Source organism: Toxorhynchites rutilus, chromosome 1, assembly GCF_029784135.1.
Source record: "Toxorhynchites rutilus septentrionalis strain SRP chromosome 1, ASM2978413v1, whole genome shotgun sequence".
In the NCBI taxonomy this organism is placed as follows: domain Eukaryota; kingdom Metazoa; phylum Arthropoda; class Insecta; order Diptera; family Culicidae; genus Toxorhynchites; species Toxorhynchites rutilus.
The window spans coordinates 92,227,415-92,243,885 of NC_073744.1; the positions used below are offsets into that span (position 1 = coordinate 92,227,415).

General features: G+C 41.4%; 1 protein-coding gene across 12 annotated transcripts in view; it reads left to right on the top strand.

Annotated features, from left to right (window-relative positions):
- Positions 1 to 16,471, top strand: part of LOC129762050 (cyclin-dependent kinase-like 1) — an 87,056-nt gene that overhangs the window by 49,316 nt on the left and 21,269 nt on the right. For 2 of the 12 annotated variants that reach the window (XM_055760933.1, XM_055760284.1), the window contains exon 2: positions 12,713 to 13,019. In XM_055760933.1, coding sequence (XP_055616908.1) covers positions 12,732 to 13,019 — 288 coding nt within the window. In that variant the 5' untranslated portion in view covers positions 12,713 to 12,731. Of the gene's footprint in view, positions 1 to 7,403; positions 7,994 to 8,490; positions 8,560 to 12,546; positions 12,632 to 12,712; positions 13,020 to 16,471 lie in introns of those variants that run through there. The other 10 variants (XM_055760763.1, XM_055760682.1, XM_055760845.1 and 7 more) reach the window with 10 other exon arrangements.

Below are 16,471 nucleotides of genomic sequence, written 5' to 3' on the forward strand. Positions count from 1 at the left end.
TAGAAGACAGGAGGGTTATGTAAGATCCGTTCATAATTGCCTATAGTAATGACTCTCCCATCACTGAAATAAAACTGAAACACAGACAAATCAGCCAAATGTCAATTGACAGGGTCATTACAAGCTCCGCCATATGAAGGAAGCACAAGTTTTTGCATTACTCGAGAATTAATCAAGCAAATGAAACCAAATTAGGCATATGAAGGTTTAAGGGTGCAATAAATAATTCTATGGTGGTTAGACACTCCACCCCCCTCTCTAAGGGAGTGGTTGCCATACAACTTCTTGAATGGCGTTAACGTTCCCTGTGAAACTCTTGCCGTCTCAACGTATGTATTAGCTAGCGTCATTTATTAATACTTAGTTGAGATTTCTTAAGCCAAATAACACGCCTTGAATGTATTCCGAGGGGCAAGCTCTAGAATACGCGTGACCACAGTGCAAGTCGAAGGAAATTTCTCTGACGAAAAATCCCCCGGCCAGAACGGGAATCGAACCCGAACACCCGGCATGATAATGTGAGATGGTAACCACTCGGCCACGGCTGCCATACAATTAAAACCCAAATTTCTGCATTACTCGGGAATTAATCAAGCAAATAAAACCAAATTTGGCATGTAACGTAACGGAGAAATATGTTATTTGCAAGTGGTTGAAAAATCTTGGACGAGAATTGCGTCTAAAAATAATCTGATATTATAATGTCGAGTTTTGGTAGAAGTACTAGGAATTTTATAGTGAAAGATAATTTCAAAGGGGGGACCGGGAAAACTACAGTTCGTGGGCGTTTGCAACCTAGATGCTTTTGATTCGGGAAGGAACTTGGGATACGATTACACGATAGGAGGTTGATCAGGAGGATGCGCAGTCATTGCGGGCATTAGCTACAGTTTGCCTGAGCATTGAAACGGTAAATTACAGTTTAGTTCAGAGCGCTAGGATAGCAAAACAAGCCTGGATAAACTTGAAACATGCATTCCAGATGATGGGATCATGGGATGACCCGGCGGATCGGATTGCTGCGTAGGTTGACACGTATACGCTTATCTGATTGTTCGCCGGTGGAGGAATATGTCAGTGAGCTGATGTCGACCAGCCACAAGTTGTCAGAAATTGGCTTTGTGGTCGACGATACTTGGTTGGCATGTTTGTTGCTGATGGGATTGCAATGATAATGGGTCTCGAGGCGTCCGGAACACGAATAACTGCAGATACTGTAAATGCAAAAATTCTCCAGGACGTGAAAATGTGCTCGGTTCCAAAAGCAGCGCAACGCGGAAGCCTTCTACAGCCAGTAATAAAAAGGGAAGAAGAAAAGCGATAAATCCACTGTGAAGTGCTTCAAGTGCAAACGATCAGGGCACTACGCTTCAGAATGTCGGCAGAAACATTCAACGGATAAACTGGATAAATCTGACAAGCGACACGCAGCGATGACTCTTACGCCTCAAAATGGTAACAGTGTAGTATATAACAAAAGTTATCTTAGGATAAAAAATGTACACGAACGAATTCGGCTCTGTTACAGCTGAATTGCTAAATGAGCCTAATAAAATAAATTGTTGGGATAAAAATAAGCCATTTAACAAGAAGGGATCCAGAGCATGTGAAGTTCTGGAGTTGATTCATTCCGACCTCTGCGGCACTATGGAAGACGAGTCTCTTGGCGGTAGCAGATGTTTCCTGACATTTATCGACGACGTCAGCCGGAAGCTGTTCATTTACTTCCTGAGCTCTAAAAAGGAAGTTTTTGAATGTTTCAAGGATTTCAAAGCATTTTTCGAAAATGGAGTACGTTAATGCGAATGTTTATGCGCTCTTTCGGCATCCACCACGAAATGACAGTTCCTCACAATCCAGGGTAGAACGGATTAGCTGAGCGCATGAATCGAACGGTCGTCAAGAAAGCGAGATGTCTGATGTTTGATGCTGGGTTGGATAAAAGTTTCTGGGCTGAAGCTACAGCAACGGCAGCTTTTCTAATCAATCGGTCGCCAACAAAGGGTGTGACTGTAACACCAGAGGAGCAGTTCAGTGGCAAGAAACCAGATCTGTCGGGGCTACAAAAAAAGGTTATGTGCTATGTACCGAAAGCACACAGATGTAAATGGGATGCGAAATCGGAACCTGGTATTTTTCTTGGTTTCGCTACACAGTCAAAGCGAATGCGTGTCTACGTACCAAGAACAAAAAGGGTTATAGTAGCTCGCGATATCGTCTTTTTGAGCGAGGCAGAGAAGACATCAACCGTATTCAACAATACAGTTACTTGTTGAAGATGAATCAGTTCCCAACGATAATGGTCGAACGATGACAACAGAGGCACTGGTTTCAGAATCCGATAATAGTGATGGTGATGAGTCCTACTTTGATAGCGCGTATGACTCAGCAGACGCACCCGCTCCAGAATCGACTGCGCTCCCTCCACTACAAGAAGATTTACAACATGTTGTCAGGCACGGCGAGAGGGAGCGCCGACTTCCAGGCAAGTATCATAACTTTGATATGACGTGCAGTGCTCTTCCTCAAAAATCTCCGTTTTCGCAGGAAACTTCTATACACGTTGGCACTGAGTCGTAGTCTTTCCAAGATGCTATGCGGTCAAACGAAAAACTATTGTGGCGGCGTGCTATGATGGAAGTCGAATTTGAAGCTCTTAAATCGAATGGTACATGGGAACTGATAGATTTGCCACCAGGGCGGAAGCCTCTAATGTGTAAATGGGTCTACAAAGTGAAGACAAATTCGTTTAGGTTAGTAGAGCGATTGAAAGCTCGACTTGTGGTTGAGGGATTTTCGCAAGTGAAAGGCGACTACAACGAAACGTATTCGCCTGTAGTCAGGTATGCCAGCATCCGGTACCTAATGGCGATGGCAGCCTAAATGGATTTACGTGTGCATCAAATGGATGCTGTAACAGCCTTTCTGCTAGGAAATTTGTCCAACGAAGAAATTCTTATGGAGCAGTCGGAAAGATTCGTTTATTCAAAGCCTCCACAGAAAGTGTGTCGCTTGCGAAAAGCGCTGTACGGCTTAAAACAGGCAAGTCGAGTATGGAACGTAAAGCTGAAGAGCATTGGTCTGAAGCGATTCAGTTACGACCCATGCGTCTACTTCAAGTCTGATGGAAAGAGTATATCATCGTCATTGCAGTCTATGTCGATGACCTTTTAATATTTTCGAATGAACCGGAATGGGTCGACGATGTGAAGAAACAGCTGTCAGCTAAATTCTATATGAAATATCTTGGAGAAGCCAACCAGGTGCTTGGCATACGGATCACTCGAAACGATAGGACAGGTATATTAGATCAAGAACGGTACATCGATGAGTTACTGCAGAGGTTTAACATGGTTGACAGTAACCCGATCTCGACGCCTGCTGAGATGAATCAGCGACTGACGAAAGCAATGGGACCGAAGACTGAAGAAGAGAAGACGAGGATGCAGGATGTTCTGTACCGTGAATTAGCAGGTGGACTACAGTTCATAGCGCAGTATATGTGGAGCTTCCGATATTCACTGCAAGGGTTCCTCAATGCCGGTAGTATAAGCCTACAGTTAAATCACCCGATACAGAGAGGAAATATTAAGTGTGGCTTAGCTATTCGACCGTTGTCTGCTGAAGGAGGAAATGATGTGACATGTGTGCTACTACTGCTGCTATGATATAACACCAACATCACTGTTATACTGTCAGCTGCGAGGGGTAGGCACAATGATTTAATCTCTCTTCTACGCACCTCACAGTATACACGACCGGATATCGCATATGCAGTGAACGCCGTAAGAAATTTTTTCAGTAATCCTGGTGAGGCTCATTGGATGGCAGCCAAACGCATTCTACGATCTCTCAAGTGTACCAAAATGATGGAGCTGGTTTACCGGAAGCGAGATAAGGCAGTTTTCGAAGGTTTCAGCGATGCTGATTGGGGTAATGAACCTGACTCAAGACGATCGGTCACCGGATATGTTTTTCAGTATTACGGTGGATCCGTGTCTTGGAGTTTGCGCAAGCAGCCAACGGTTGCGCTCTGTACCACAGAAGCCGAGTACATGGTTTAACGGCTGCATCACAGGAGGTACTTTGGTGGCGTGCATTCCGTGCTTAGTTGTTTGAAGTTATGCAGTCGGTTTCAATATACTGCGATAAACGCAGTACGATTTGTCTGACAGAAAAAGAGATTGGTTACTCACCTAGAAGCAAACACATTGATGTAAGACATCATTTCGTGTGAGAACAGCTGGATAATAAGTCAGTTAAACTACAATTCGTCAGTTCAGACCCACAAAAGGCCGATACTCTCACGAAACCAGTTGCAGTTCTCAGATTTGTACAAGCACAGAAGATTTTGGGCATAGCCTAAATTCCCGGTTAAGGGGGAATATTAGCAGTGTAAGCGATGAATTCAATTAAATTGAATTTGCACTGTACTGTAAACCTATATTCTCCCCTATATACAATAAACGTGTAATTACATTCTCTATCTTGAAAACCGAACCGAGCACACGTGTGTTTATTTTCTCCGCAATTTCCCATAGAAATGATTTAAATGGGAACGCCACAGTGGTTAACGTCTGCTGGTCAGGTCCGACCAGTGGGCCTTCTTCATTATATGCAGTCGAGGACGCCAGAAAATTGGAGTGACCACGGCAGCAAGAAGCCCTGCGAAAGGGACAATTAGTACCGCTCCAGCAAAGAACCAAAGGCCAGCTGATTAGGGAACGGAGTTCTCCTCAAACTCACGCAGAAAACCGAAGCATCAAACCGCAAGTACTGAAATTCTTCACGGCTTAAACGTCAACGCTGCAGTTGCAGCGTTCTATGGAGTTCTGTTCAGAATCATAAGCACACATACGCCTCGTCGCAGTACCAATCGTCGCCGGTTGAACAATCAACCGTGGTGGAACGTTGAGCTTCGACATCGACGCAATGTTCTCCGTAAAGCTCGACGCCGTTTTTTGCGTCATCCGCACTGAACTCAGGAGGCTGGAAGCTGACTACGTGAGTATATATTTGGAATCCAAAACGAAATCAAGGCAAATCCCTCCTCTTTCTGGCGATTTTTCAAGAATCGGAAAAACGCACAGTCGATTCCGTCGATAATTTCCTTCGATCAAAGGAACAGTGACGATAGCGACGGCTCAGTCGAGCTCTTCGCTTCTTTTTTCAAATCCGTCTATAATACTGATTCCCCGCCTGACTCCCAGGAATTGTTGAATTCATTGCCGTCGTATAATATAAACTTTCCGTGTCTAGTTTTCACGGTAGCAGACATTGTCAGTGCATTGAACTCTGTCGACCCAGCCAAAGGATCTACCGAGTAATCATCTCACCGGTTGATTGTGCAACATGATTGCAACATGAGGTTGACACCGTGGCGAGTTGATGCATATCAAATGCAATGGAAATGAACGCAACGAAATGCAAAATAATTTCCTTCAACAAATCTCGGACACAGCTGAATTTTAATTGCAAAGTGAACAGCAGCAGAATGGACCGTGTCACATCGATCAATGATTTAGGGGTAACAATGGACTGCAAACTAACATCCAACGAACACATCACTGTAACCACTGCAAAGGCTTTCGCAATTCTCGGTTTCATACGCCGAAACGCATCTGAATTCCGCGATGTGTACGATTTGAAGGCACTATATTGCTGACTCGTTCGCAGTGTACTTGAATATGGTGTTCCAGTCTGGGCCCCTTATCACGAAGTTCATATCGCTCGGACCGAAAGAGTTCAACGGAGCTTCGTTCGATATGCTAGATATGCAAGATTACCATGGAGTGATCCGGTTAGATTACCTCCATGTCATATGGAGTGTGGACTAATAAGCCTAGAAACGCTACGTCAGGGAAGAGAATACCTGCGGGGAATATTTGCGTTCGATTTAATCAGCAACCGAATCGACTGCCCAGATCTCTTGCAGCAGATGAATATTTTTGTTCCAGCAAGACGTTCTCGCCAGCGTTTGCTATTCGCGACCGCTAGACATCACACTGTGCTCGGACAAAACCATCCTCTTGAAATGAGCTTTACTTTATTAAATATTTCTGATTTGTTTTTATTTTAATATATGTAGACAAAGTTTTAGAAATAGGATGATGCAAATATTATAAGAGTTTTCAGTCTGTGCAGCATTTTAGCTGAAGCCGTAGTAAATAAATAAATAAATAAATTCACTCGACCACATTGATCCACCCAATTCCGCCCAATCTAAAATGTATGAGTGATTATCAAGAGACACTTAAAGAAAACATAAAGATGACTTGAGATGATGGTCATATATTAGATACACCATGAGTGTATTCTGAGAGGCAAGCTCTAGAGTACGCGTGACCGCAGCTTAAGGCGGAAGAAATTTTGTTTGGTGAAACATCCTGCGGCCAGAATGGGAATCAAACTCAAACCGCCGGCTTGATAATTTGTGACCTCTCGGCCACGGGAGCACATGACTTTGGTATGTTCAATTCTCGAAACATCAATCGTCCAAACTGATGATTTGTCCAACATGTCAGATTCTCCTTCTTCTTCTTTTGGTTTTAAGAGGGTTTAAACTTTTCAGTTCATTCGCCTCTAGAACATATCAGATTGAACAAACCAAATTCCACCAGAAATTCCTTAGATACCATGCGCACAGAACTACGGCCAAATGGCTATCAAGACAGTAATTTCTGTTTTTATTTATATTTTGACATGCTTGTACTGTTGTACTGGTGACTCAAAATTCATTAAATTCTTCAAACATAAGGATACTATCAATACCACATCTATAGCCAATATTTATACTATCAAACCAGCAAGTGACCACTTTGCTCCCATTACTCCTACACTTTGTGACTTTTTTATGTTCTCATGATGAAAAATACTTGCTTGGATTGACATTCAATGTGTAGAAGTATTTAAAAATTTCACATCTGAGATGACTGAATAATGTTTTGCGATATGGTTTCACCGAATGCAAAAGTGAATCACTTAGAAGAACATTGTTTTAGAAACAACTGAATATAAGCTCTAAATCATACCCTAATTCTATTTCATAACGAAAAACTCAAACAAATAATTTGGTGCATTTTGATTGCGAACTCAAATGCAACCAAAATATGTTCCCAAGATTTTGAGTTTCGATCAATTCACGTTGACGCGAAGCTAAAATTTATGGATTATGGATGAAATAAATACATTTTTAAAACAATAGAATCGGTTCTGTCGGTTGTTCAGATCATAATAACCACTTGTTTTCTGTATGTTCCCAAACTATATGGATAGGAAAAATGTATGGCAACGGCTATTCAATACAGCATAGTTTCTGTTTTGTATATTCGTTGCTTAGGTTACCTTCTGGCGGTGTACAACGAAAGCTACCCACAATTTTACACATTCAGTTGTTCCAGACAACAGCGACAATAAACACGAACGCAATTTTGAAACTTTCTCGTGATTGTCATCGATTCAAGTAAAAAAATCAATTATATTCGCAGTTTCGTTACATGTGTTCTTCGGACACGCACTGATGGTTTCCCTCGAGAAAATCGTTCCAGATTGGTCATATATGGTATATGCCCTAATAACCGTGAAATCTGTCTACCGAAGAATATCGATTTTTCATCAACATTAAATTACCAGAAAAGTCTTGGTTTTGTGTAATGCGTCTCACGAAAGTTGACATAATGAATGCCGATATTGGAATAGGCAGGGTTACAAACGAAAATTGAATTGAAAGTTTTGCTTCTTGTAATCGGCATCATGAACCCCGAAAAAGTGAATTGCATTCAAAGCTAGTCATCAACAGCTGATAAATGGTACAAAAAATAAACTCATCTATCCAGTAAAAAGAAAGTGAAATATCAGGCTATATGGACAAATGGTTTGGACAAAAACGGTTATGGTTATTTGGTAACCATTTGCCATTACTCCCAAGAAGGTAAAGCTCCTACGCTTGGAGAGTAATTTATTCGCATTGTAATCTTAAGAGTACTAAAATGGGGTTAGTATGTGGAATAGTATAAGAACATACAGGGTTGTCCAGTTCGTGGTTGGGAAAGTAAGGTGATGAAAACCACAATTAGTTCGTTTTGTAATTTGACTAGAGTCGATCGATGTAGAACACAGCATCATTCAAATGTTCGCTTGCAAGCACTATTTCAGAAATTTTTCTGCTCAACATTTTTAGAATTGTCCGAATAAACACGATTTCAAATCTCAAAATTAATTAAATTTGGGTACAAAGAAAATTGGCTCATAAAGCCCAAACGTTGCCATTTTCCTAGGAAATATTAACAAGTATTACACCTTTTCCGGTCATCAAACGATCCAGTGGTCTAAAACTAAACGAATCAAGAGTTGGGTGATATCCAAATTTGACTATACCTTCCGAACCATGAATTGATACCATAAAAAAAATTTTAAGTACATGTCGTTGCCGATAAACTATCCACCATCCACGTTTTTTCTCAACGCTTTCGCCATTTTAATGCTTTATAGTACCAGTAATCTTCCTTTCAGATGGACCTCTGGGGACTCGAGCGCAGGAAGTGCTCTGAAAGCCGAAAGGTATACCAATGCAACCAAATTTATCATAGTTTCGTACTGTTATTGCCCAACAAGCGGTGTTTATTTAATTGAAACCTTGATTTGGTGCGTTTTGATCCCTACGATCCTCCAATAAAGCATAAAGCTCTCCGCATTTAGTTCTTCAATCATTGTAGTATCTTTTATAACAGTTCGGCTGAAAAGTTTATAATGTAACACAGTAAATTTTTTTTTTTTGCAAAATTCAATTTTATTATTCAACATAATTGCCCTTGAGGGCGATAAATATATTTTTTTCTTTGATCATAGACCACACAGACTATTTAGACATTCTTAATTCTATTTTTAAAAACTAGTCTACTTATGTTGAAATCAAAAATATCGTGCACATCGTTAAAAAGCCTACAGCATCTATCTAGCGGATTGTTATATCCGTATGTAAATAGTACGGTGTCCTTGAACTATGAGAAAGGAAGTGCTTCGGAGTTGGCGGTTCGGAACGTGAATATTTATATTTTGCAGTAAGCTACCGCAGTCGATGTTGCTGAGGACGTCGTAGATGAACAGTCTTTGCAGAAAACTACGCCGACTCGACAGAGTTTGAAGTCCGATGAGAGCGCATCGATGTTTGTAAGGCGGTAGATTGTCGGGATTTTTCCATGGGAGCCGCCGTAACGCAATTCTTATGAAACGTTTCTGGATTTATTCGATACGTGTTACGTGCACACTATAATACGGGGCTCAGATTTGCACTCCGTACTCTAGCATTCTGCGAACCAGAGAACAGTACAGTGACTCCATGTCATGTACGTCGTCAAATTGCGCTGTATTTCTTCTTAGGAAGCCAAGCATGGGGTTTGCTTTAGTGACTTTCATCGATCAATATCAGATTGCAGAGCCAGACAATTAACCGTCGTCTTGATAATGCAGTAGAGTTTTAAGTCGTCTGCATACAAGAGCTTGCAGCAGCTTAGGTGGTCGCATACATCATTTATAAAAAGTATAAAGATGAGAGATCCAGGGTGACTACCCTGAGGAACTCCGGACGGTAGGTGAAACGTATCCGATGTAGCATCGTGAACCTTCACGAAAGCTTACCTGGACGAAAGGTACGATTCTATCCAGCGAACAATCCACGAAGGGAGACCGAGGCGGCTCAGTTTTGTGATAGCTAGACCATGCGGAACTTTGTCAAACGCCTTGGAGAAGTCAATATACATGGCATCAACTTGTCGACGCTTCTCGATGGAACCAACCAGAGTGTTAGTGAAGGTCATCAGATTGATAATGGTGGAGCGTGCCTTCATAAACCCGTGCTGAAATTCCGAGATTAACGATCGGACTGCCGTGTACAGCTTATCGTGCAGCAGTCTTTCTAGGACATTCGCCAAACAGTCCAGTATTTAGATTGGACGGTAGTTTTCCACGCTATGAATGTTTCCAGAATTGAAGATCGGGGTTATGGAGGCTAGCTTCCATGACTCAGGAAAGACGCCGTCAAGAAGTGATCGATTGAAAATAAACTTCACGATGGTGGTCAAAGATGCAGCACAATTCTTAATGAAGAAAGGTGGAATTCGATCCGGACCACGACCTTTCGAGGCGTCAACAGAAGAGAGGTTGACGTCTAGATGGCGCCTCTTACAAAAATCTACTTGACTATCACAAAGCACCATCTTTCAATGGATACGTGTCAAAATTTGATAGAAATCGGTCGATTGATTCGTGAGTCACAGCAGTGAGAGTGAAGCAACTTTAGTTATTGTGAAAAAAATGGAAAAATCACAAATCGATGAAAACGATGGCTAAATTGCATGAATTGGGCTTCGAATTGCTTCTGCATCCACCGTATTCTCCAGATCAGAGAATATCGTCGTGGCTGAAAGTGGCTTGCTGCAGACGAATATCAAAACTAGGCAAGTTATCGATGTATTCCTGCGGAGTTGAAGCCTGATCGACTTCGTAAACTGTTCGGAAGAATTCCGCGAAGAGGAGCTTTGACTACAGTATGTAACGTCCACTGGAATACGTGCTGAGCCTTTCCGGGAGTTTACGAAATTCCAAAAAGATGATGGATTTATCTTAAAACTACTCTGCAAATTGTCAATGTACTGTCGAAAGCTCATGCTAAGTTCATGTAAACCACTATACTCGACTTCGGCCAACTGTACAGCAGATTTATTTGCAGCTGTTTTGGAGCGGAAATAACGTTTCCGAGCTTTTCGCAGACGTTTACGCAGATTACGGAGTTCGGAATTCCACCACGGTTGTATGAAATTTAGGGAAGACTTACATCTTTTAACAGGAACGGTGTCTTGAATTATTCGATATATGTTGTCGTAGAAGGCGGAGACAGCTGCATCAATGTCAGAGAGGTCAAGAAGCTCTATCCAATTCAACGAGCCGATTCACGCGTTGATAGCGTTAAAATCACACCGTGCAAACTTATACTCACTGCGAACTCCTGGAACACCGGGCGGGCTGACCTGGCCAGGCGAATGGACGTCAAGTTTTAAAAATAACGGCTTATGATGATGGTCGATTTTTAAAATAGCGGATGGTGGTTCAAACAGCTCAATGCCGTCTGAACCGCTAACGGGTACCAGGTCAAGTAACGTGCCATTCACATTTACTAGATCATTCATTTGCTTGAGTCCAACGGACAAAATGGACTCGACAAGAGCAAGTTCTTGTTCAGACGATGCATTGTGGCAACAGGCCGTTGATGTCTTCTTCGAAATTCCACACTAAATTCGGTAGATTATAATCACCCACGACGATAATTGAATCATGAGGCTTTGCCATATCTATAAGTTGTTGCACAGACTCGGCGTGCTTGGTATAAATATCTAGATGGCTTCTGGGACGAATATAGATGCAGCATAGCAAGAGCGATCGATGTAGAAGAACAATTTGTACGGCAATTTGTTCAAGGTTCTCACTGTCTAACAGATTCACAGATTTGCAATCAAGTCTGAGATTGAGAGCAATCAAAACGCCGCCACCGCGTTAAAATGAGCTGGTGCGAGAATTCTGATCACAACGATAGATTGTATAGTTAGCTGCCAACTCGGTATTCGCAATGAATGAAGCCACGTTTCGGTGAAAAATTACCACATCGAAATCACAGTAGAGCAGCGAATGAAGCAAAGCGTTCGTTTTAGTACGTAAACCACGAACGTTTTGATAATAAAAGGTCAAGTAATCACGAGTGCTGATATAGGTTGGCAGAAGTGTTACGTCGACGTTGCTCCCGGGTCGGCCATTGGCACAGGTTTCCAAAAATGCCGTGTGGAGGTGCCATTGTCCACGATTATAGCGATTATAGTGATCTTACAACTTTTCGAAACCATTTTTATAATACTCTTTCGGTTTTTCCAAAATAGGCCTCAGTTTCGGCAATCACTTCATCATCGGTCTTAAATTTCTTGCCAGCGAGCATTCTCTTCGAACAGAAAATAGTCGCTGTGGGCCAGATCTGGCGAATACGGTGGATGCAGAAGCAATTCGAAGCCCAATGTTGTTTCTGTAAATATGACATCAGAAGAAATTCGAAGAAGATTAAGATTATATTTTAGAGACCAACTGAATGTATAAGTTCTAAGTTTGTATGTTTTATGTTTTCTGTATTCACGTTTAATTTTAAGAAGGCTAACGGGCTTACAGCCTATAGTCCAAATAAACAAAAATTCATGCAATTTAGCCATCGTTTTCATCGATTTGTGATTTTTCCATTTTTTTCACAATAACTAAAGTTGCTTCACTCTCACTGCTGTGACTCACGAATCAATCGACCGATTGCTGTCAAATTTTGACACGTATCCATTGAAAGATGGTGCTTTGTGATAGACAAGTAGATTTTTGTAAGAGGCGCCATCTAGACGTCAACCTTATGCACTCTTCAGCCGAACTGTTGATTATCAGAACACCCAAAAACTTTTGATACTACAAAATTTATTGATTTTCTGTTTATTTGCAATTGTATTTTCTCTTCATTTTGGCATTGAGACGACCATGAAGGGAGGTCACTGCGGATTATGATCCGCGGACGAAACCGCGTGATGTTAAATCTAGAGGAGATGTATAGCACTTTGTAATTTTCTTTCCATTATTTAGTAATTTGAGAACAATATTAATTATAATAGTAAATTATATTGCTTTCTTTAACTTTCAGAACGCGAGGAAGTAGTAAAATGGATAGATACGAGAAGCTCAGTCGTTTAGGCGAGGGGTCGTATGGTATAGTGTACAAATGCCGTGATCGTGAAACCGGCTCACTTGTCGCAGTGAAGCGATTCGTGGAATCAGAGGATGACCCTGCTATTCGGAAAATTGCTTCACGAGAAATTCGCCTTTTAAGGAACCTTAGACATCCGAACCTTGTCTGCTTGCTTGAGGTGTTCAGAAGAAAACGAAGACTGCATTTAGTGTTTGAGTTTTGTGAACATACAGTGCTGCACGAACTCGAGCGACATCCAGAGGTGAGTAGTAATCGATTCATCTTATCATTGTTTGATGGCATCAACATTCCTAGACACCTGAGTTCTTATTTCACCAACGTGCGTTCATTCGAAGCGCTTGTTCTCTCACCAAACCATATGTGATCGGATAGACCGGATTGATTCGTTTAGAAAATAGAATTATTGCATACGCCAAAAACACACATAAACAAACTTGGTAGGCTTTCAATACTTTCGCAGTAATTTATCCAGGAACATTTATCGAACATAGTTTTTACTTTGTCAAACATCTATCAACTGATTGTTTAGGTTTCGTTTCCAAACGTTTTTTTTTGGACAAAGCGTGAATTCGCGATGAAAAAGGAATAGTGTCGACGTCTGGTGGCGACTTTCAATTAGGGACCATAGTTTGGGTCCCTATCTCGTTAGTGTAATACCTATAATATTAGAAGACACGAAGCCAGTTTTCAAATATTAAAATTTGAATGAAAATGTTCACATCATGTTATTTAATCACTTAAAACACTTTTTCCGACTTTTATTTAACCCTTAGTCTATACATTTTCCAACATCATTACTGAAACTTTTCATTATAATATAAAGTTGTCTTCAAAAACAATATCGTACAAGATTTTTTCACCACCTGCAAACAAAAGTGTTTTTCATTGAAACAGAATGCCAAATTGATACGGGAAGGTTATTTTTCATTCATAATTTAAATTTTAAAAATGTGTTCATTCCGCCTAAAAATCAATCAATTTTTTTACGCTCCCCTAAACTAGTAAACGAAGCTCAATGCCATCAATGCGGATCGTTAACTTGTTTAACTTCAAGCGCAATATAGCAGCATTAAACATAAATCGGATATGACATCAAAACGAATGATAGTGTTTTCAGATCCAAAGTATGCTCATGAGCATACTTGATAATAACGAAGTAAATACTTGATGAATGCTGTTTTATTCATACCAAATCAGCTAAACATCCATTTTCGAAAAGTAAATACTTTGTTGTTTCTTTTATTCATACCAAACGTAGTAAAAACTTAACCTCACTGCTCGACTGCTCGAATGAAGTTAAGTAAAGGTGAATTTTGTTTTTATTCATACGGCCTAATGTCACATTCATCTGGCTACACCAAGAAATCGGAGCACAGTTGTAAAAGAACACGTAACCGGAAGTTGACCGCCGGCCAATCTGCATCGCTGTATCCGACCAATGGTTCATTATTTGGTCCACCAAGACACAAGTAATCTTCTTTTGTCGCCTCCAAATAACGCAATAAGCGCTTTGCTGCGATCCAATCCGATTCATTCGGAGCAGAGAACTTTCGTCCGAGAATCGATGTGCTGGTTACTATATCAGGTCTAGCTATCACTGATAGGCCACCAACTAAACTCCTGTATATTGTTGTATCCTGGATCAATTTACTATTGTTCTCAGCCTTCAAGAAACCTACTTCCATGAGTGACCGTTCTGCTTCAGCTTCTTCCATGTTAAATTTTAATAACAGTTTCTCGATGTATTGCTTCAAACGAATTTTGAAAATTCCATTCTCTCGCAGTACTTCCATGCCCAAAAAATAAATCTGTGATTTCGAATTCTTTCTGCAAACTTTTATGAATCCGGGTCATTTCAGCTTCATCTGTTGAAGCGAGGACAATATCGTATACGTATACTCACAGGAGCGTTGTCGCTTTTCCTGTAATCCTCATGTACAAGCACTGAACTGCGGAAGAAACCTTGAATTGCATCTTCGTCAACACATCATGCAGTCGCTTGTTCCAAGCAATAAATACTTCATCTAAGTAGACATAAAGGTTCCTCCTGTCCGGGAACTACAAAACATGGAGGCTGACGCATAAAAATTTATTTTCCAAGCGTCCCATTTAAATACGCTGTTTTCACGTGCAGGTGTCTAACATCAAGTTTATGTTTACCAGCTACTGCAAGAAACATTCTAAGAGTAAGCTGACGCGTTACTGGAGCAAATACTCCGTCATAATCGACTCCAAACTGCTGTGAATAACCTTGAGCAACGATACGAGCTTTCAATTTCCTGACTTTATCTTCTTCGTTCGTTTTACTTTTAGCGCCCATTTGGATCCTACAACATGTCGTTCTTTTGGCAATGGCACTAACTCTCAGGTAACATTTCGCTTATGAGCATCAAATTCTTCTTGTATCGCTCTCCGTCAATCCGCCATCGTCATGGCCTCTCAATAATCCTTTGGATCTTCTGCCGTACAAGCCGCTATACCAACGGCGTAGTCAAGAACGTAGTCTTCTAGGTGGCGTGGAGCTCGACCTCGACCCTGCCTATCTGATCGACGAATGTCACCGTTTTTTTTTTCCCAAAATATATATTTTTATCAAGGCTCATATGGCGTTAGCCTGACGGGGCCGGAGTTCAATATTTTGACAGTTTTTCTTATTATCTATGTTAGTATTATGTAACCGATTACTCGCGGTCTGCTCGAGGTTAGTATTACAAGTGTTCTCGTAATTGGGATGTTGCTGTCTCCAATGCTCTGTACGTGTGCCCGACACGGGATACTTCCTATTGGGATGCAGCTGACCATTAATCAGCAACTCCCCCCTAGTATGTACCCCATATCTAGCGTGGTGCATCTTCTCGACTCGAGGAATCCAGGATAGAATGGTCACTAGCCGGCTCAATCATCAGCTCGTGTAGAGTTGTCATAAGCGGTACAACCTTTGGCTCTTGTTGAATCATCAGTGGACTGCACAACCTTTGGCCCGTGTATCTGTAAAGAGTGTGTGTATGTATTGCCGCGACTAAGTAAAAGTTTATAGATCGGATAGGAGGGATATGAAACAGGGACACAACGAAGGAAACATCATTAAACGTTGACATCGGCGTTTCTGAGGAACAGGTATAGATGAAGCAAAAGATCAGGATCACGGCTACCTAAGATTTCCCGGACGGGGATATCCGATTGTTTGCCTTGTGCTCTCAGTGCTCTAGAGAGCTGGGAGCGAGCAGCATGGAACCGGATACACGACCAGACAACATGCTCGATGTCGTGGTAGCCATCGTCACAATCACAAAGATTGTTTGCTGCGAGCCCAATGCGATAGAGATGCGCGTTTAGGTTGTAGTGATTGGACATGAGCCGAGATATCACGCGAATGAAATCACGACCTACATTCAATCCCTTAAACCAAGCACTCGTCGAAACCTTAGGGATAATCGTGTGTAACCAACGACCGAACTCATCTTCACTCCACATGCGCTGCCAACTAACGAGTGTGTCCTGATGAGGAATGTGGAAAAATTCATTATAGGCAATTTGCCTTTCAAAAAGTGTGCCTTCCGAAGCGAAGCGAAGCACCTTAGCTAGCGAGTCCGCTTTCTCATTCCCCGGAATCGAGCAATGAGAGGGAACCCATGCTAAGGTAATCTTGAATAATTTTTCGACCAAAACACTCAATAGATGTCTTATTCTTGT